Genomic DNA, 22,817 nt, shown 5'->3' on the forward strand with positions numbered 1-22,817 from the left:
CCACTAACTCAGAATGCGATTTTCAGTCTTTGTAGGACCAAGGGAAATGATGGTTTCAAATCTGAAAGGACAAATTAAAATACGCTGCAAACCAGGAAAGAAGGGCATCAATCAGGTCTATGTAAGCCCCAAACCCTTTAAAGCTTGTTCATATCCCCAAATCACAGGTTATCTGATCCAGTTCAGATGAAAACATTGTTCCCTTCTACTTTACTCCATGCAAAAATACACGACTGGAAGGAAAATACATTTCTGTCTGCTCTAATCCCTTCAAGTCCTGGTTGGGCTTAAATAAATGCACACCATCTTTCATGGCATTCACTCTGGCAGTTCCCAAAATTACTCATCCCACATATGACAGAGCCATTGCCAGTCCCCTCGGACACGCTCTGAGCACCTGCCATTGTGACATGGCAAGCTGCAAAAAAAGGAGACGGAAGTTTAAGAAAGGGTAGATCTTTAATGGCAATAACTGCTCTCTAGCTTCACTGGCTATGTATTTTCTTTTTTCTTTTTTCAATTCCCGAAGTATTGTGAAGGGATATCATTTTCCAATTTATCTGGAAGTGGCTTTCCATCACTGTTTCCACACAGTGACAAGAGATGTACCAACTCTTTGACCAAATAGTTACTGTTCTCAGCAATGGTGTTTTTATTGTTCTTTTAAGAGAGAAACAGCATCAGTTGTCCATCCTAAGAAGCTTTTCTGGCATTTGACATGTACTAAAGTGACCCAACAGAAGATACAATGACAGTGCCTCTGTAACCTGAAGCCTATGGCCTTGACCCCAGAAGGCAGTCATCTGCCAAGAGAAACGGCCCTCTATGCCCTCCCTTGGCAACTAGAAAGAGACAGGGGTGAGAAATGGCTGGGAGTAAGTGAGCGAGTGAGCAAACTACCCAACTGCCAAGCTAGACAGTGATCCAGGGAGTCTATTTCCATGGATTTTCAAAAGCCATGTTGGGGCCAAAAGAACACTTCTTGTGAATAGGAGAGGACCTATGCAGACATTATCTGGACTTCTTGGATTTTCACCTTGTAAAAATAAAACAGTGAGTTGACAGAAAGTAGATACTGTGCACTTCTAATTTTTTTCTACTTTCTGGGCTTGGGGCGGGGATAGGTGACTTACAGTCTCTTGCAAGACGCATATCTACACTCAGCATCTGACCGAGGATCTGGGAACAGTTCAGCAGTATTGGAAGGGACTTAAGTTGTTGTCTTTTGATTTAGGACAAAACAAAACAAAAATGACTTTCAACTAGGGGGACTAACACTCAGTCCAGAAAATCCCCAAGCCATAAGTCCTAAACCAAGTATGATTCCCAGGGGAAGCAGAGGAAATAGTCTGATGCCATTCTGTTAAGAAAACAGATTCAATCTGTAGGTGAAATAGGAGATCCCCCAAAGCTAAAACATAATTCAACAGATCTCCAAAGATTTCAGAGTAGTTTTATTCCGCTTGCAGAAAGTCACAAAGTATACTTTTCTCAGAGAAATTTCCCTGAGGAGTTTAAGAGAGAATCAAACTGGGGACCTTTTCAGTGGCAACCTAAGCTTACCAGTTTTCCTGTCGCCTGGCTGATTCTTTCTCAGTTGTAGGTATTCCCACGACAGCACAATTTAAGCTTCTGGCAATTATGGGAAGGCAGAGACATCAGTTTCAGGCGAGAGCTTCAGTTGCTTCTGGTCCCCAAAGGGTGGGCAGGTAAACACAGCTGCATAGGGCTACTTCCCTCAAACAGGGAGCCGAAAGCATAGCATAGAGGAGGCTCCTTGGGCCTAGTACTCATATACGCCCTGACAGTATTACAGACAGGCTTATTAAGTGTGTAATATTAAATTAACCCAGATAACAGCATAAGAGCTTTTAAAGTCAATTCATTAAATATAATTAGGAAGATAGCTTTTTTATGTATGGCAGCAATCTGATCTCAATCATAGGCATGGTGCTATGCCTGCTGGCATCTCTGCTCTTGACTGTGCTTCTCTCTGGGCTGGGGTAGCGTTCTCAAGCAAGGATTCGCTCTTTGCCAATTCCTTTCTTAAGATCCTGTTTGGAGCAGTGGTTAAACTGTTAGGATCAAAACCATGAAACTGTGAGTTTCACAAAGCCAGCTGGGTGACTTGAGCCAGTCACTCAATGGCAAACCACTTCCAGAAACGTTGTCAAGAAAACTTCTGGGACTAGTCCAGTAGGAATCAACACTGACTCAAAGGCACCAAAAACCTTTAAGCCAAAACTCATAGCCAATCCAGGATTTCTCTGTGGTCCTTTTCTTGGATTCCTCGAGGAATCTCAAGATCAAGTATCTCTTGTTCTACGCCTGAGATTTCTACTCCATGTGTGGTTGTGAGTAAGGAAAACAGAATGGAGAGGCAAAGGCAAGGGCCTCTTCTATTCTGCTGTTATGGACAAAGACTTGGATCCTTGCCCAACAGGGCATATTCTAACCCAGCTTACATATGTCCTGGAAGAAAAATGCCCCAACATTTCCAGCCAACCATTTCCCTCCCTCTCTTTGGAAGTTAATGAGGCTTTTGGTCTCCCAAGGCTGGTTGCGCTCCTGCCCCAGTTAATTAACTGCTCCTGGGGAACAATTCATATCTGTCAGGAGATGGGGGATATGCCAGCTTTTAACTCCCGCAGAGGTGGGGGAAAGAAAGGAACCCAGTCAGTTCCATCCAGCTGGAAGGGAAGTCTCTTGAGAACCTTCATCCTAAACTGGACATGGGTGTATCTCCCCCAAAAATCCAGGAGAGCCTCAAAGATGTTGTGAAACCCAAACTCTGCTGTTGTCTATGGCAGTCACTTTCCTGGCTGTCCAGAGAGAAGTGCAGGCTCTCAATAGCAGCAAACGTCTTTACAATTAGGTTGTCCATTGCCTTATGGTATGCAGAAGAGGGAAAGGCCTACACATAATTAGAAAGTCAATGAACAAAACTCAAAATAGGATACTTGATCTTCAGCCTCATGTGGGGTTCAGACGAAGCACTTTAGTCCTTCTTCCTCAAGGGATTAACCTTTAGAGCCATGAACAGGAATAGGGTACATAAGGCAGAGTTTGAAAATATGGTGGCTGGGACAGTAGCCTCACATCTGTCACAGCTTCCTTCAGCAGAGTCCACATCAAGACCTCACAATGCATCTATCAACAGCCTGCTAGAATACAATTGCTGCCAGAGATGTATGAAACAACAAGGAAATCAAAGCAATTCTCCAATGATGGAGATGGGATACCTTCGTTGTGAAAGCTGTTTTCTGCACATTAGGAAGTCGGGGGAAGCTCTGGGCTGTATAGGGCTTTCCTGGTTATCAGAATCAGGAGATGAACATTCCCTACCCAGAAAGGACCTTTGCGGAGAAACAAAATTGATTAGTTGAGCTGAGCAAGGGGGTGCAGAGGCCTAGAGGCTACATCAGCTCCTGGGATTGGTTACTTATTCAGATGCTTTGGACACAGATCCCCTCTCTTTGTTGGTTGCTTATTAGCATTTTCCAGCCTACGGGCAGCTCTGATGGATGGAGCACAGCCTTCTCTTACTGCAGAGCCAAGGCTAGGCGCCTTTCTGCGGCTACAGCTTTGCTCCGATGCTTTTCGCGCTCTCCTTCTCTCCCCAATTCCTAAATAACTGAGTGGTGGCTTAGGGGCAGATAAGGTGCAGCCTCTAGATATAAGGATGGTGGCCTCTTCACCTTTTCTTTCCTGCAAAATAATGGCACACGTGAGGCTAATGAATTAGTCTGATCCGGCAAGACCCAACAACTGTCAGAAGCGATTGACTGTGGAGCCAAACAAGAACAAGGCAAGAATTGCAGGGAAGGGAGGAAACATAAAGAAAGTGCAAGCCATATGTATCCTTGCCTCCTATGCCAAAAGAAAAAGCTCGCTTGTTTGGGATTGCCACTTGCTGATTGTACAGCCAAACAAGCTATTGAATGGAACTATTGTGGAATAATTGGAATGCAGAGAAGATTTTATTAATTTACATCACTCTGTGACTGAACTCCAATCAAAGAACCAAGCAAAGTCTTTGATAAGGAGAATGATCAAGCGTGAATAACCAGTGGTACAGGCATGCAAGTGGGAATAAATGCAGGTACAGAAATGAGTTGCACAGCACAAGAATCTAGGGGGTGTTCAAAACATTAGTAGGAGTAAGAAAAAAAACCCAAATATTTCTGACATTTTACTTTAAACACAGAACACTTAATATGTTAGAATATGTTAACAGTATAGCCATGCAATCACATTAATCAATGAATACATTGTAGATCTTAATTGCAATTGGAACTCATGCAATTGTTTTAGGATGGAGACAAACAGTATATCTATGGTAGGATAACAATTGATTGTGGCTTTCAATGGTTTTTTTTTTAATGCTTAGGAAGCCTTCAAAAAATGGACAGATTTATGCTGTACATCTGATGAAGTAGACTTGATGCTGCCATAAAATATGTTATTATATTAAATAAAATGTATATAAAATATAGTACTCCTATAAAGCGACATGCTGCATCTTGCCATTTTTGCTATCATCTTTTGCAGCACTCATCTTCTGGAATATGTCTCTATGAACCCAGGACTGAGACATGAACTTGGATTAATCAGATGCTTTTGATCTTCTAAACCACTTCTAGATTTTTAACCGAAAGTGGTATATAAATTTTTTAAGTAAAATACTTAAATGTTTACAGGACTAATGTACCTCAGTGGACAATTAGGTGAGGGGATGCAGGGGAGGATGTGGGATGAAGGGGAGAGAAAAACATATTATGTTGCCCTGAATTCCCAGAGAAAATGAAGAAATAAATATGAAATGGAAAAGAAGCCCTTCATGATGGGAGGCAGAGAGATAAGGGCAACTGACATCAATATTAGTTTTTGCTGGTGTGGGTTAACAAAAATACTTCTCTTCACAAATCTAGACAGAGGAGGCAATGAAGCAAATGGGGCAATGCAGAATTTACTGATGAAAACTCTTGAAACAATCAAAGCCCTGGACAAAAATCTGTGGTTATATTAAACGAAAGAGATTGCAGAATGGTGAAGAGGACAAAGGATTCATGCAAGAGAGATGGGTTAGCAGACTGTTCCCACTTCCATTTTCTTTCCTCCCAAATATGACAGGAGAGCAACAGGTTCCTCTGAAACCACTTTGCTAGAAAAACCCAGGCCACGGGCCACATGAAACTGAAGTTGCCTGATCTGCCCGATCTAAGATTATTTGAGGGTGATTTGGTGTCCTTCTCCGGCTGGAAGGAATCAATCTGTTCATTCCTCCTAACTATCCATCACCGGCTGGGCTGCCCATGGGCTCCTTTTCTCACTTTCCCTTCCATTATGCAGGCTGTGTTAGGGAAAATGGATTGCGGTGCTGCCTTCAAATAGTGGCGGCCAAGGAGCTGCACAAATGGGCAAGCAGGAGACAGCAGATGGAGGGGGAGGCAGAACAGGAAACTCATTTACCCAGAGTAAAAATAGGCTGGAAAATGTGACATTTATTAAGTACAATTGTGGAAGAAAGGTCATCGCCAGCCCCAGCATCAAGATGGGGTGCCGCTGATTATACAGCTGGGGAATGAGGCAGCAAAGCCAGGCTGAACAACAGCAGCTGGGGGAGGGGGGAGGGCAGGGAGGGAAACAGAAATGTGCGTGTGTTTGGGTGTTGCTGCTGTTGATTTGTTTTTTTGGGAGGGGGTGCTTCAAGCCTAAAATGCACCAGCAGTGACTCTTGCTGTTCCACAGGAGATGCTTCAGTATTAATATCTGCCTACACCCTCTTTGACCGATCCACCTTCTCAGTCTTCAACCCCAATCGTGATGTTGCTTAAGGAAACCCAAGCAAAGAGACCTACTGCATCACCATCAACTTCTTTTGACATTCTGGAGAGCACAACCCTTTAGCTGGTGGCTTCCCTCTGTCAGAATTGCAGCCCTCCTTGCTTTTCAAATCTTGTTCTCACCCAACCCTTTGGACACCATGCAAGCCTGTCTTGCGTAATTAAATAGTTCCAGCATATTCCTCACAAATTCCACCCCCCCATTGTGACTAGATGTCTGCATATCCCAGATACCTTTCTTTCTCCCCTCTCATGGCCTTCAAATACCAAGGTCAAAGAAACAGGATGGGAAGGGGAAAGTGGCGATCTACCTCACAACCTCTTCCAGGGAGGGAGGCAAGACCAGCGGCATGAAATCTAAAAAGAAAACAATTGCCCTTGCCAAAGAACCTTTGACATTGACTCCAATTTTTTAGAAATACATTAGCTTCCCCTCCAAGTGCTGGAAGTGGAATCCCTGCAGAGCAGATGCCAGCTGGGTAATTGTTCTTTTGAGTGTGCACACTTGGTGTGGCTAAGGCTTATTTCCTCCAGCACGTCTCCATAAAACTTCATTTGCACTTCCCCCTTTATCACTTCCTTGTGATCTGCCTTGATAGCCTCTCCACCTTTTATCTGTGAGACGCTTTGCACTCCAGCGTTCCATCGAGGAAAAAATGCAGTCTAGCCCCAACGGGAAGCTGACTGCTTGTCCTGTATATACGATGGTCACTGAGTGTGTGTGTGTGGGGGGGATACGTCTATTTAAAAAAATGAGTAATGTGAAGTTCAGATCCACTCATAATACAGATGCTTCCAGGGCAAGAAATGAAGGTTAGAAAACATACACATAGTAACAACCAAAACAGCTGGCTGGAAAGTGTTGTAAACCGATCCTAAAGGGGTTAATGGCTAAACCAAATGTTTGTCTTCTGACGCCTGTGATCCTTGCTGCTGCACAGGGACTGGGACAGGATGAGACCAAAGCAGAATACTTCCCTCAGCTAATGCATGGCTGCCAGGAAATCTCCTATCCAGTAGAATACAAAGAAGCAATTGATTTTCCCGGCACAGACCAAACAGCAGTGTGTGTGAGGGGAGGGTGGGAGGAAGGAAGGACCCTGCTTAGCACTGTTTGAGGAGTCTAAGCCACGGAGTTCACGCACAGATGCATTCACAACATCGCCAGGAAAGAGGAGGTGCAGGGTAAGTGGTGAGGTCTCCCTTCCGTAGCCCATTCATTCCCCATGTATCTAAGAGAGCAGGCGGCCAGCGTGGCTCAGGAGCGGGCAAAGCCCGCTAAGATTTACTACACAGGCTGGGCTTTACTGCACACAAGATGCTTACGCTGGGGAATCTTCCCAGAGGCTCTTTAATTTGCCATCCCATAAAGAATGTGAATTTGTGACGCTAAATAGAGGGAGATCATTTACCAAGCACAGCTCTTACTTACAGGTTCTTTAAAAGGAATTCATCAGGAGAGGCGAAGACTGGCGCAGCAGTCAGCTTAGCAGCAAAGTGGTCACAGCCACGGTAAGTAGCAGAAGCAGCAGCTGCGCTTCTTCCGAAGGGAAGCTGGACCCTTTCAGTGATCTTTCGGTACCTTGCTACTAGGTACCTACTCATCTTCCCTATGCCTTACACCTGTTATTTCTATTCATAGCTCCCCCCCCCCCCGAAAAAAAATAACCAAGAGCAGAAATTAATACTGCAGCTAGAATGGCCAAAAAAGTAAAGGGAATCTCTCGTCCCCATATCCTCCCACCTAACCTCCTAAAGCCACTCATTAATGCCAGTCTTTGGCACAGGGATTCCAGGGATGGGACATTTCCTTCCCACAACAGCTTCCCACAACACACAGTGCCCCCAGAACTGCCTAAGTCATCTGCTGCATAAGAGCAGACATTAGTTCTGAGTCAGACATTTAAATCTCAGGGCCAAAGGACACCTTATTTAAGGAGAACCATGACTAGGTTTCCTAATAATAGTGTTGTTTGTTTGTTTCATTGATTGATGGTGTTTTAATGAAATGCAGCCTTAGGAACTGCCAATTTCTCTGGACCGGCGCATGGGAAAGGAACGGAGACTTAATTCATTGCATCAAGGAAAGAAAAAGAAAAAAGAAATAAACTCCTTCCTGATCGACTGTTAGCCCCATAGAGGGGAAATGCACACCTGAGAATTTCCTTTGTGGGGCCAACAACATCTGGCTTGAAGGGCAGATCTAGACTGAGGGCGTGTTAAACACCCTCTCGGTCCTCCTCTCTCAACTGCTGAAGAAATTGGCAGACTCTGTGGTTGCATTTCAAGAATAACAACCATTTCAAGTAAATAATCAGGAGATCCAGATGCAAATGAGGAATTGCGATGGTTAGTGGTCTGAACGGGCAGAGCTTAATCTGACTAACATGCAGTTTGTGCAATTTCATCTAGGTATTTTGATGGCAGGCTGGTGCATCTACAGAGCGGAATCCGTATTGCTGGTTCTTTCCCCCACTCCAGCCAGGGGTTCTGGCACAGTTTACATGGGGCTCATGCAACCAAACACTTTAAACCACCATTGATAAGTCTGGGCCAAAGTTGTCATCTATCTTTAGCTGGTTCCTGCCTTGCAAAGACTTTGAGACCAGATGACAACAGCAAGCAGGAGCCTAGAAGCTGATCTTTGACCCACCTAGCATGTGTGCTTATTATGCATATGCATGGATCATTTTCTCCCCATCTCTCCATTTATCTTTCTTCTTGGCACACTCCTCCTTTTATACACCCCGCACAACACGCACACAGTGATCAGAAGGCGAAGCAGCCTCCCGTGTCCGCAGGAGAGAAGCAGCTCATTTCCAGAGTCATTATGGTCTGAAAAGGGTCCCATCAGGTATTCCGCCCGCTCAGCACATTTATTTCCCCAAACCACAGCAGGGATTTGTGCTTTACAGACCCAATATCAAGCAAGCACAGGGCTGGCTCATTCCACCCAGTAGGAAGCTTCTCAGATAATGCAGTCAATACCATGCCAGAACGTGCCATGAGAGAAGATGGCAGAGTGACTGCCATACCACTTTGGCCTGGACAATGCCACTGCTACAATGGGCACTGAACTGGGAGTACAGTTTGTTTGAAACTGGGAAAAGCACTTAAGGAGCAGACCCCTGGAAAAATGCAGGAGTCCCTAAGCGTATTCAGTACCCATCTGGGCATCTCCTCTCTTTAAATATCTGAGACCTTATGGTCTTTCCTTGTAATTTACAGGATTATCAGCTCTTGCTTCCTGCCCAATTCCTCATTCTCAGTGGCTATCTATTCAAACAAAGTAGGAGTTATCCAGGATGTTTCTATAATGTCCAGCCTGCTTATGCCTAGGTCATCCTTTTTTCCTTTCGTATATTACCTCCTGCATATTTCATCCAGTGTCCCAAGTTCCCAGATGTTCGGGTAGCACTTGTACCACATCTACTCTTCTTTTTCAGACTGATACTTAAGATGCAACCTCAGCTTTGATGTAAACTTGGGTACTGATAAGACATTAATTCCCCAAAAAGCATGAGAAGAACACGGGAAGTCAGAACAGATACTCACCACTGTGAAGTTTTCTGCAGAGCAATTCTCACCACTAAAGCTGCAGTTCTTCAGCATGTCATCAAGTTGATGCCCAGTGCGGTTGACAATGTCAGCCATGTCTGGGTCAGGGTACAGCAGGTCAGAGGCCTTGTGTCCATCACGGTCCTTGGGTGGCAATCCAGTCATGTTGGCTAGGTGAAAGATATCGGCGTCTGTAAGCGCCGAATGACGGAAACGGTTGATGTTGCAAATGGTGACGGCTGGGAAGACCATCTTTTGGGTAGCCTCCTCGCCCATGGTAGTAACATGCGGATGCTCCAGGTAGAAGAGTGCAGACCGAGCTGCCTGATACAAGAAAAAGGCCAAAGAGGCCACAAATGCAAGTGCCCAGAGGGCCTGCCGGACCCCCAGTTGCCCTGAGCGGCAAATATGAGCCAGGCCGTGCAGGGTGCTGGTGCCAGCAAAGGCAGCCAGATCACGATGGTGTGGCCGGCTAGGCTCCTCTAGCAAGCTCTCCTTGTCCCCTTCCTCTTTCGCCGCCTGCTTCTCATCCTCCTCTGCAAATTTAATTTTGCAGACAATCTCAATCGGCATCTGTGCCGAGGCACCAGGCAGCACGCTACCTCCCCAGTGAGGGGAGGTAGTGGAAGCCTTAGGTGCCCCGCACCGGCCGCTTACCCCTGGCTGCTGCAGGACGCCCCTAAATTAGTAAACCCAACCAGGGAGAAGGAGGAGGAGGACTGGGGAATCGGGGCCCCAGTCTCTCAGAAGCTTCTGATTGCAGCTTTCCTCTTGTCTCACTAGTGATCTTCTGGTGCTTCCGTTTGCTTATCTGCACAAGCCCAGCTGTCAGAGCTGCCCGCCGCTCCCTGTGCCGCTGTGTATGCCGCTCCTCTGCTCGCCCGGTTAAGACCCCACCAGATACAGGCAGCATTTAGGCATCATGTGCTAATAAAATCCAGGGGATACTTAATAATTCAAGGCATGTCAACATTATTTCATCCTCATATTTTTTTTTTAAAGCAGGGTGTGTGGGGGGGGAGAGAGCTAGAGGAAGAAAGCCAGAGCTTGGAATGCCAGAGCCACCACTCCAAAGTGATGCTAGAGCCACTTGTTTGAATCACTCGCAAGCTGGCAAAGTCTATGCCAAGGAAAGGAGCAAAGGAACCAGAGATCCAGGCTGCGGCCGCCGCTGTTGCTGCTGCTGCTGTCGGCTGCGGGAGCTCCTCAGACAGACTCCCTGGCTCTCATTCCGTGCCTGACAACCGCTTCCTCCGGGGAGTCCCTCCAGGTGCCCAAAGCAGCTGCCCGGTTAATTCCTCCTACCTTCCATCTCCACGGACCTTCTTCCAACGCCTCCTTGCCAACGCCGAGGAAGAAGAGAGGAAAAGTTGAGAGGGACGGAGAGGGGCAGGAAGGAGCTCCTCGCGTGTCGTCGGTTGGTACCGGGTCCAATGGACACACGACACCCCCCTCGCAGGCTGGAGAACTGTCTTAATTGGAGAAGGAGCGGCGGAAGAAGGAGAAGCAGCGGAAGCTTGGAGGAGACGCCCCCTCCTCCTATTGATCCCGCTCCCCACGGAACAAACAAGAGGCAAAAAGTGAAAGGCTTATTGATCGGCGAGAGGGAGCGCAGCTGCCGGGGATTAGGGCACGGGCGAGCGGGCGGGCGAGGAGAAGGCGGCGAGCGCTTTCTGAGGCGAACGAACGCCGCGCAGCCGGGACCGCGGCACTGCCCAGATCCAGGTTGCAGTGCAACCCCCTTCCCTGCATCGTCGATTCCCCTTCCCTCCCTTGGCTTCGGAGGCACTTTAATTGCCTTTCCAAACGGATTTGAGTTCCTCCCACCCGGCCTGCCTGACAAGTGGAATCCAGGCTGGGGAAACCCACCAGCAGCTGCAGTTGGCGCGGGACCAGAGCTCGGAGCGCTCCGGACCGCGTGATGCACTAGAGGACGCCCGTGGGGCGGGGTGGGAGAGCCGGGCAGTGCCGAGGCGGAGGAGGAGGAGGAGGAGGGCGCCGGCAGGAAATGCAGACTCGCCAACCACGCCAGCAGGTGTTGCGCGGAGGCGAGCGGGAGGGCGCAGGCAGGGTTATCCCGGCTGGCTCAAAGTTCTGGAAAGGCGACGCCCGCCTTGCTCCGAAGGCGACTATCGGGCCAGGTCGCAAAGCGATCGCCGGAGGGAGCTTCTTCAGAGGCCGGGCGCTGGCCAGATGAGTCCAGAGCGCTCCGCTTGGCCGGCCGCTCCCAGGCCGCGGTGTTTGGGGCGCTCCGTCACGGAGATTCCAAGCTTGGCTACTGAAGGCTCCGGTGCGCAAAGGCCGTGGACGGCTGCTCCCTTCTGGGGAGAGGTACTCCGAGCGACCTACCCTCCATTTAGGGGATCGGCGGGGTTTTCGCCGGCCCATGGGGAGAAACCGGCGCTACGGCAGGAAATGTGTCCCCGCCGCCGCCGCGCTGTCGCTCCCGAGACCGCAGTCCGAAATCCCTTCTCCCCCGGTGGTTTTTGCCTGACACCGCGAGTTTTCCTGGGCGGCAAGGCCCGATGTCAACTCCAAATACGGCCGAGGAGCTCGATCGCCCGTCTTCCAGCCCTGAAATCGCCTGGCAAGGAAAGGATGCACGTCCCTGCGGGTGAAGATGGAACGATAAGTCCCTTCTGGACAGGAAGCGCTAACCGATGCCCAGGGCGGAATGCCAAGGTGGCTGTGTCCTAGCGGGAAAGGGGTGGAGGTGGAAGTGGCAGAAAATTAAGAGAAGGACATGGAGTTTCTCAAATGGATCTGGGCGATCAGCGTTAAGGAGTACGGAAGTCAAAAAATCAGGGAGGGGATCCGGCCATTACAGTGCCAGTTTCAGAAGGCACCATGCCTGCCTCGCCATAGTGCACAGTGCAAAAGTTGTACACTGAAATACTGGCAGTGGCAGACCAAGCCGTTGTGGTTGAAGTCACTTCAGGATTTTTTTTCAAAACTGTATGCTGAGAGTATTTGAGACACAAATACTCTCAGCCTCACTCTTAGGTGTCAGCTGTTCTTGACTCCAGATTATGGTAGTCTAGATTCTAGAATAATAAAAGATTTGTGGCTTTAATTTCTGAATGCTTGCTACTGACCTAGGAATCTTACCTTAATATAAGTTATATATTACCTGTACACACAGCAGACTAACCTTGGTATTTACACTAGGAGTAGCAATGTTATTGATGGCTGGGAAAATGTACCTTTTCCCCCTGCTCTTTTTGGTGGCTGGAGGCTGCAGTGGTGGGTAATCAGGGAAGTAGATGGGCCTACTTCCCCCCCCCCTTTAAAATACTTTTACAACTTTAGATATACTAAAATGACTGAAATTTTAATCATTCTATTTCTTTGGATTTTCACCACAAATTCTAATGTTCATCAGCTTGCCAATTTTGGGAGTGGCAAAAGTGTTTGAAGCTTGACTGATTACAATACCAATACCCATCACCACAGTTCCACTCAACTTTAGTACTCCAACCATATTAAGCCAATTAAATTATGTTCTCAGGGCTTCCTTCAATCTCATATCTATCTTTTTGATCCATCAGTTGACAGTTCCGAACATCTCACTGAGTTAGGAAACTCATAAAAGACCATTTCCATTTCCATCATCTCTCTCTTTCTCTCTTTTAAGACTTCCCTCTATCTTCGCAAGCAAAATATCCTTAAGCTACAATTAAGACACTAAGCAAAGTAATCTACACAAAGACAATGCAAGGAACTTGGGGGCTGAGAAACAGAGTTTGGAATAGACTCCTCACTTGTGCAAGTAGCTTCAGAATTTCATTAAGACTGAACAAATGCTGCTATAGGAATTACTTCACAAATTCTGCACAAACCAGAAAGAAGACACTTTATGGAAAGCTGAAGTTGACATTAACTCCTTCATGAACATATCTGTATCATATGCATGTTACATTTATGAAGTTGCAGTATGAAAGGCATTTAAGATACAGATGAAACAGCCCTGGATTTGTTAGCAAAAAAAGATGCATTTTCCGGAGCATGGCAATAGAGGCCACTCAGTAACAAAAGCATTCCAGTATCTGCTTGAAAGGCATGAATGTGCCCCACCTGCCATCAACTGTGATTTACTGTTTCCCAGAGTTCCAGGCAGAGGTGTTCAACCTAGTGCTTCCAGAAATATTGGGATTACAACACTCAGAATTTCCATTCATACTGGTTTGGAATTCTGGAGTTGTTGTTCCAGCACATCTGGAGGTACAAGCTGAAGAAATTTGGCTAAAGGAGTGACACACCAGGCAAGAAAACAGCTGGTGAGAAGACCTGTCCGTAGTCAAAGGAATAAATTCCATCTACATAGCTTTTAAACCTGGCTACAATCCCCTTTTGCTGACTCAGGGAAACATCCCTCCCTCTTCAAGGCACTGGCCAGGGGCAGCACTAGTGAGAGCCAGCAGGGAGCTTTCTAGCTGTGGCTCTGGGCACTGTGCCACCTTGGATCTGGCACCACCTCCACTTTCTAGGTCCTCTATCTTAATTCAGACCCAGCCAACTGCATGCCCAGCCGCATGTTTAGAGAAAACAAAATTTGGACTCATGTTAATTTTAATCTACTTGAAGAGACTGTAAAGCCCAGCTGGGTTAAAGCATGAGTCTTATGTCAAGCAGAATAGCCTGAACGTGTGGCAGAGAGGAGGGGGCTGGTGCCCTTCTTATGGTTCTTGTTATAGCAGCCAGGTCAGGCTTACAATGAGGGTGACAGGAGCACACTGCCTTTGGGAGATGTGGGATGACAAGATGTCCAGTCCAATTACATACGTGCCATCAAAAGATCTGGGGCAGCCTCATGGCTGGTTCCTCTGCAAGTCTGTTCAGCTTCTTGAACATAGAAGGATAAGAAGAAGCAACATCTGGCATTTGGATGGCTGGAAGCAGAAAGGACAGTGAAGAAAAAATGTGGGATGTAGCCACATCTTACACCAGCAGCAATAGTGAGGCAATGGGACATCCATGCACTCATATCTGCATCACAGCTATGTTACTAGACAAGCATATAGCAAGATTCTGAACTACAGAATACAATCATGAAACACCAAAGAAGTAACCCTAGGCCCAGGTAGATGGGTGTTCTTATTGTGTTGTGCCTCTTAATGCAAAAGGGCATTCTCTTTTGCTCTGTACATATACTGCACATACCACTCAATATATGATATGGATGTACACTATATTGCCAAAAGTATTCACTCACCCATCCAAATAATCAGAACCAGGTGTTCCAATCACTTCCAGGGCCACTGATGTATAAAATCAAGTATCTAGGCATGCAGACTGTTTTTACAAACATTTGTTGAAGAATCGATCACTCTCAGGAGCTCAGTGAATTCCAGTGTGGGACTGTGATAGGATGCCACCAGTGGAACAAATCCAGTCGTGAAATTTCCTCGCTCCTAAATATCCCACAGTCAACTGTCAGCTGTATTATAAGAACGTGGAAGTGTTTGGGAACGACACCAACTCAGCCACGAAGTGGTAGGCCACGTAAACTTGTCCAACATCAGTGTGTGACCTCACAAATGTGCTTCTGGAAGAATGGTCAAAAAGTTCCATAAACACACTCCTAAATCTTGTGGACAGCCTTCCCAGAACAGTTGAAGCTGTTATAGCTGCAAAGGGTGGACTGACGTCATATTGAACCCTGTGGATTAGGAATGGGATGTCACGTACAATAAGTTCATATGCGAGTAAAGGCAGGTTAGCGAATACTTTTGGCAATATAGTGTACTGTATATATGCATATTTATGTTTGATACAAGAGTCTCATTTAGTTGTCTGGACATTATTTATGCCTGAGCAAATATGATCCAAGATTTTAGCATTCTGCTTAAGGGATGAAGCTGTGTGCTCTACATAGGTAAGCTGCTGGAATGTTTCTCTTGGTCTTTTGTGCCAAGGTAATTTGTGTGTTTTTCAATCAGATATACAGGTTTATGTTATTATATTCCCCTGAATGATGTATATGCTGGAGTTCACATACCTCCCATTGCCACTGCACAAGGAAAACATTTAAAATAGTTCAAGCATAAAGAATCTGAAAAAAACATTTCCTCATTACCTAGATTTCTTCAAGTATGGATTAAACGCAAACCGATCAGCAATACATTGGTTTTATGCAACCTTCTACTCTATGCATTCTCACACTTTTGCCTAAACAATACCGGCTACAGAATGTAAGAATAAAATAGAATATCTTTTGTCACAGGTAAATTGCCTCTTGCGCAGAAGAAAGGTAGTTTCTTCCTTGTTGCAAATGAGAATGGTGAAGTCATTGCAACCCAGGTAAAACTAGCACCACAGGATCAACCTTGTCTTAGGAAACATATTTGGTCCAAAAGGAAACATATTTGCATGTACTGCTGTGGCTCTGAAAGGATGATGTGCAATGACAACAGAGATGACCATAAATGGGACTAAAAGAATTCCCCAACAGAGTAAAAAAAGCACAGTTGGGGGTTGGGGGTTGATAGCACAATATTCATTAACTAAAAAGCGATAAGCCCTTAGCCCCTCCCCTCTCACATTTTGAAAGCTTTGCAATATTCTATTCATAAAGGTACTATTGTCCAAGCATATATGAGGTGCTCCTCAAAAACAGCCTAGAAGAAAGTAGAATAAAATGCACCTCTGAAATATTTGCAAAACAAAATTGGGCACTGGCGCCATTGTGTTGGGGTCACTAAGATCCCAGAAACTCTGTTGCTGTTGGCATTCCTGGAAAAAAAGAGATTAAAAGCAGCAAAATGATTGGTTTCATTATTTTGGAAGTAATAATTCATATCACATATTAAACCCACGTTTTCAAGTTTTATTTATAGTAAGTAAGGCTATCTCACTTACAGTGCCTTTTTTTAGTTTGCAGTTTTTATTTTAATGCCCACTTTAAAAATATGGGTGCTTTTAAAAACTGCAAGTAGAACTAAGTCATGTGGAATGTCTTTTATTTCCTATGATATTAGCAGGCTATTGAATACATCCAACCTATATTTAGTACTCTTAACTTCTTCCACCAAAGTTACAGAAACCCATTTTCTCCCATTATAAGACATAAATGTGTTTACATTCACTGCTCAGAGTCAATCTTGCATTAGCTGTTTATTGCAAAAACATATCCAAAATATTTTTTTACCATAAACTGTTTGTACAGTATTTTGTCATATTATGCTTCTACCCCCCCAAAGCTCTTTAATTTGTGAGCAAGATAACTGTGCAATGTTGTACACTGAAATATTACAGATGTAAAAGCCAATAAAAACAAAGAAAGGAATGCATGCACACAATCCAACGATCAATTTTTTGCTGCCACCAGATTCTCCTACTTGCATTGCTGTTTGCTCATGCAGAATAATGCATACTTATAGAGAGTCATTTAAAGCCGCCACTTTTCTGTCCTCCATGGAGTGACCTCTGTCAGATATATGCACTTGGCTGCTTTTGGTTAGACTGGGGGATAAGACAGATTGTTGGTCAAATCTGCTTTCTCCTCCTCTTGCACTTGTGGCAGAGGATATGCAGCAAGAATTAAGCTCTCAGTTCCACCTCTCATTCTACATGCTACTACAGTCATAAATTAACCTAGCTGTTCCAAGAATCCAGTGAAAGCATCAGCCAGATGACTAGCAATTAAACTGCCCCTTTTGTTTTTCTTTATTTTCAGTAAGATTCTGGGTCAACTTTTGCAGACTTACAGTCTTTCTTCACCACTTCCGCTGCTGTGTATCATAGACAACGATGCCCCTTCCATTACGGCTGTAATAATTACATTTATTGCCCATCGGCTGCTGTTGCCTGGTATGCCATTGCATCCAAGAGGTTCCCATCCATATTCAGTTAGCCACCAATGATCTTTCTGCTAAGAATACTGACAAATTTATATTTACAAACAAAAAATCCAGGCCCCTTTTGTCAGATTGCAAAAATCACTCTATTCAGAACTGGCCATTGTGGCTTTTTTTTTTTTTTGATGGTCATTAATATTCAAGGGGAAGTGTCCCATTGTATATACTTCATATGGTAAAGGAGGAGAATAAATCATTGAAAAGCAACTTCTGGACAAGTTGCATAAGCATAAGCACTTCTAGCAAAGCTAGTTTCAATATTTTAATACTTTTTGGGTCTTCCGTCATGGGACTGCAACCAGTACAACTGATGTTGCATCACTGTTTGCAGTCCCCAAAAATAGATGTCATGGAGAGGGGAGAAACAGTCATAGTCTGGCGTTTGGTAAATCTTTGCACAGTGCTAATCGCAGCCTTGCTCGATCAATTGAAGGAACAGATGACAGCATGTACGGAGCCCTTTTATTAAAAGCTTAAAAGGCCACCAGTCAGCTGTCTTGGAGGTACCAAAGGTAGGTGGGAGAGAAAGGCTAAATAACAAAAGTGGGACTTTCCCCGCTTTTAAAAAAATTCATAGTGAAAAGTACAAGCCATAAAACCAAAGTAGAAAAGCCATTAACAAAAGTAGGAAATTTTGAATCGGTGAAGAGAGAAAGTGATCAAAAATTGGAAGGCAGGGAAGCAATAGAAAAGGTAAGGCTTATAAGGCAGAGGAGGAACACAGTGGCTCAGTGGCTAAGACGCTGAGCTTGTCGATCAGAAAGGTCGCCAGTTCGAATCCCTAGCGCTGTGTAACAGAGTGAGCTTCTGTTACTTGTCCCAGCTTCTGCTAACCTAGCATTTTGAAAGCATGTAAAAATGCAAGTAGAAAAATAGGGACCCCCTTTGGTGGGAAGATAACAGTGTTCTGTGTGCATTTAGTCATGCTGGCTACATGACCACAGAGACGTCTTCAGATAGCGCTGCTCTTCGGCTTTGAAACAGAGATGAGCACTGCCCCCTAGAGTTGGGAACTCTAGGGGAACCTTTACCTATAAGTAGAGGGATTCCTTGGTAGGTGAGTAATGCTTGTACACAGTGTAATCATGGTTCACTCACTTTTAGAAAATAAATATAAGGAAGCATGTTTCTAAAACAAATATCAATTGCTGTCCTCTGGCATGATGAACTAATATCCCATTCATAATGAACTAATGTCCCTTTCGAAAGGCGGTGAAGACTTGGTCCTGTGTCCAGATCTAGGGCCCCAAATCTGTTAAGGGTCCCATTTCCTGGCTGTATTAACAACCCTAGAAAGAATTTTGCTTGGTGCCACATATATTTATTCTCTACTGCTTTAATCATTTTAAAAAGGTTTTTATGATTTATGATGTACGCTGTCCAGGTAGTTGAGATGGATGGCAACAGAAATTAAGTAAAAAAAATTTTTTTTTTTTTAAATTAAAAACTATCCCCTTTGGTTTTTAGTCATGCTCTTGAGAGCCATTCATGTGGAGGGAACTAGGTTAGTGATGGCTGTCTTAAGGCTGCACTGTCTACTGAACAATACTATATTTGAAACAGAATAGGTCAATTAATGTATTATGCATTTGGCACAAGTACATAGTTGATGTAATTTACACCAAAATATAACCATTTGATTTTCTTTTCATAAATTGGGCTTCATTGCAAAACTCCTCATGTTGCCCTATGTCACTTTGCACCAAATCAGGTATTACCCATTCGATATTTTTTTTTCATTCTCATGAGAGCATAGTTGTTCTCCAAAGATAGTACACACTCTTCCTTTTTGTGATGATGGCTTCTTTTCTGTTTGATCCCCTACGCTGGATTTTATGAACATTTAAGGCTAACAGCCCCTTAGACAGTTGCAATAATACTAATGATTATTTAAAAGAGATGTAAGATTACGAGTGTACTGAGCAAGAACCAGAGCAGTAAGTTTGTTCCCACTTGCAAACCTATTCTGCGAGATTTGTAAGGCTTGAATGAAAATGGTCCTCTTCCCCTTTGGCCCTCAAAGGTCACCTGCTTGCAGCCACCCACTTTGGCCTGTTCTGCTGACAGGGTTGAAAAGGAGATCCAGGAGGAAAAGGAGAATTGACAGATGGGAAAATCTGCTTCTTTTATGCACCTGCTGAGTCACTGAGCAAGAGAGGGGAAATCTGTCAGAAGGGCAGGTTCTTCATCAGGAAGATGGCAGGGTGAAAGGTTAGCCCTCTTCCCTTTCCACATAAATCAAGGTTTCCCCAACTCAGAATAAATACAATAAAAACCATCTAGCCAGAAAGTAACAAAATCAAAAGCTGTCAGGCATTCCACGTTTGGCCATTTCAGACTGATTTTGCTTCCCACCAAACGTTGGCCAAGCCATACAGCTCAGCAGCAGCAACCGGATACTTGCCATCCACAGGTTGTGTCAAGCGTCTTCTGTGATTCCCTCCCAGTATTACAGGCTTCATCAGAGGTTTTTTCCCCTTATGAATTGCAGTGCTGAATCAGCAGGAATGCAAACTTGGAGAGTTCAGTGTAATTTGTTTGCATTAGGAACAGTTTTCCCCCCACCTCTTTCATACCCAGCTGCTCTCAACACACTGTTCTCCATTAGAAAGCATACAAGAAAAAAAAAAACAAGCATTAAAACAAATGTGATGTCAGAATACGAAACCCAATCTTTTGTTCCTTTGTCCCAATATGAGATGCAGAGACTACAAGCAGGGGCGTCGTGCTGTGATTTCACAACACCTCTTTCACCACTATCCCTCGCTCTTCCTGTGGATGTTGCTGCTTCTGGATCATTTGCAGGTGAAAATAGAATTAGGTGGGCAACTTTTGAGAAGTCTTGGTAGTTTCACTGAAACTTTCCATGTAATTCCAAAAGCTTTCAGGGAAACTCCCAATAACCTTTTGAAAGTGCCCCAAACACAATAAAATAAAAAAATACCCTATCTATATTATTTGTATTTAAGTGTGTCACTTTAGTTATTATATTGACATTTAATGAGAGTATTTGTCTAGAGTCCACCTATGCCTTTGTCCTGGTCCTGACAATGATACACCATCCAAAGGCCAAGTAACACCACTGATGTAAACACAAATATAGATGAGACAGCCATGCTTCAGTGCCCAACTGACTACTCCAATCACTGGAATGCTTTGCACTTCCACCATAGGATAGTTGTTTCTACTTCTTTCTCTTCCATGGAGGGGAGGAAGAAAAGAGATCCTGTAGAAGAAGACCACGTGAGTGCAAGGCTGCCTGATGGCCGAGGGACTTCCTCAGTTGCTTTTACAGTGAAGCTCAAGGTACCAGGCTCTGCGGCACATTCCAGATGGGGGCTTCTCTGAGGAAGAGATTCGGGTCAAGCTGATTGTGAGTATGGTAAAAGGACTCCACCCACGTTCTAGATGTGCGTGTACAAAAGGCATATAACAAAAGGCATATATCCCTATGACTATCATTAACTGTTGTACCTTACGATTCTTGACGAATGTATCTTGTCTTTTTATGTACTCTGAGAGCATATGCACCGAAGTCAAATTCCTTGGGTGTCCAATCACACTTGGCCAATAAAGAATTCTATTCTATTCTATTCTAAACATAGGAAACACAGTCTGGTGTTTGTTTGTTTTTTAAAAAAGAATCTTCTGCCAATGTTACATTTGTTGTGCCCCATGCCTCATATTCATGTTTCCTCCGTTTGCTTTTTCCTGTCAGCCCCCCCACCCAACAAAACAAAACAAAGCTATAAAGCCCCATTAATCCAACATTCACAGTCAAGATTCTGAATTTATGCAAGCAGAGAAATTCAAAGATATGGATCCCAGAGCAGCCATAGCTCAGAAGTAGACGGAGCCCATTGGAGGCACCCAGACACTGTAGTACAAGAGGGGCAGAGTTAGGATTGCCAAGGGAGCCATCTCCTTGAATTGTCTGACATGCCTCTGATTAAAGCCTCAATCTTTTGCAGCAGCCACAGAGGCTGAGTTTCTGTCTCAATAACCTCCGCCATTGGACTAACAAAGCCTGCAAGGCATCCTCTCACTCCCACCTCTCGGTCCCCTCCTTGCTGTGAAGCTAGGCAAGCAAACGGCTATAGAAACTACAGGTGTGCGCCCTGCTTGCCTGTGCCTGCTGATCCCAGTTGTGTGGCAAGGAATCCTAGCAAGCTGAATAGTGTGAATGTGCTCTATGGCGCGGCAGACACACAACACTCAGATCGTTACATCATTTTATGGTCTTTTCACAAATAACAATAAAGGTGATTTCGCATTTCATACATCGGCAATGCAAATGCAAAACATACATTGGCTGGAATTGCATTTGGTTCTGAAAGGCCTTTTTTCTTTTTTCCCAACTCATTTTAACTGTCACCTGTGTTCACTAATAATTCAAGAGGGACTTAAAACACTTTTCACATCATATAAGAAAGCAGCGTCTTTATGCCAGCATACGAGGGACTGATTATGAACTTTTTATGTTATAGTCAAATCACAAAAGATGATTTCAGTCATCAGTCCAGGCAAACAATTCACTCGTTCATTCTAATTTTAGTTTAGCCTGATTGTGAATGTACAAATTTACTATGTAAAATGGTCCCGTTTTTTCTCTCTAAGTGATGAAAGTCCTGCAATTGTATTTTAAGGTTTATTTTTTTGGGGGGGGGGGATGGCAGAATACAGGTAGCTCCTGATAAGATTAAATTCCTATCCATTTGCAGATGTTTTAAAAAGAATCTTGGAAGCAAAATTCCCAGAATCTCACTGTGGCCAAAGATATTTCACTTGCCAAAATTTGTATTCAATCCCCCCAAATTCAAAACTCAGGACTAATTTTTGAATCTTCCAGTAAATGAACAGGGCTGCTTTCCAAAGGTAAAATAAAGAGACCTCAAATGATCAAGAAATATTACTGTTCTTTCATTAAAGTTTCTGACGTAATGCTCGCTCTATTCTAGCTCATTTTACATTCAAGTATATGAAAGAAAAAAGTTAGAGACTGGTGATACTTAAACTGGAAGAGAGATGTATGATTAGTTTTAAGAGGTGATAAAATTTTATGAATTTTGAAGAGGATGCCCTGTTAAACATACTTCTTGAAGAGTCTGTGGCTAGTGAGTGGATAGTTCCAATTAGATGTAGTTATGTTTAATTTACTTTTATTGTTTTAGTTTGTTGGAGTAAGAGTTTTGCAAAGCAGAAAAAAAAACATTCTATAAATCAGAACAAAGATAACATGAGCAGAGATAGCATGGTTTTTATTGCCAAATCTACTCATTCGAGGTTCATTGCTGTGCTACATATTGGAACTTCACCTCAGAACAAAACTTTGAGCTGGAATGGGCAGGAGTCAAGTCATGGGCAGCGTTACAGCAATCACTACCTTGCAATTTATATTTAAAAATAACAATAATCTATTCACATTCAAGTAGTTCTTGACTTCTGATCACAAAAAGGACCGGAAAAATCATTATTAATTAGTACGGAAAATTAAACAGGAAATCTCATGTAAAATCACACTTGATTTTACAATCTTTTTTTGTTGTTGTCGTTGTTG

The 22,817-nt window shown here is 44.2% G+C and overlaps 1 protein-coding gene across 1 annotated transcript in view; it reads right to left on the reverse strand.

Annotated features, from left to right (window-relative positions):
- The window catches only part of ASIC4 (acid sensing ion channel subunit family member 4), a 98,603-nt gene extending 87,170 nt beyond the window's left edge, over positions 1–11,433 (reverse strand). The window contains exon 1 of the mRNA XM_081939846.1: positions 9,402–11,433. Coding sequence (XP_081795972.1) covers positions 9,402–9,977 — 576 coding nt within the window. The 5' untranslated portion in view covers positions 9,978–11,433. The remainder of the gene's footprint in view (positions 1–9,401) is intronic.
- Between the last annotated feature and the right edge of the window lie 11,384 nt (positions 11,434–22,817).

Source organism: Natrix helvetica (genome assembly GCF_964273705.1).
Source record: "Natrix helvetica genome assembly, chromosome: 1".
Classification (NCBI taxonomy): domain Eukaryota; kingdom Metazoa; phylum Chordata; class Lepidosauria; order Squamata; family Natricidae; genus Natrix; species Natrix helvetica.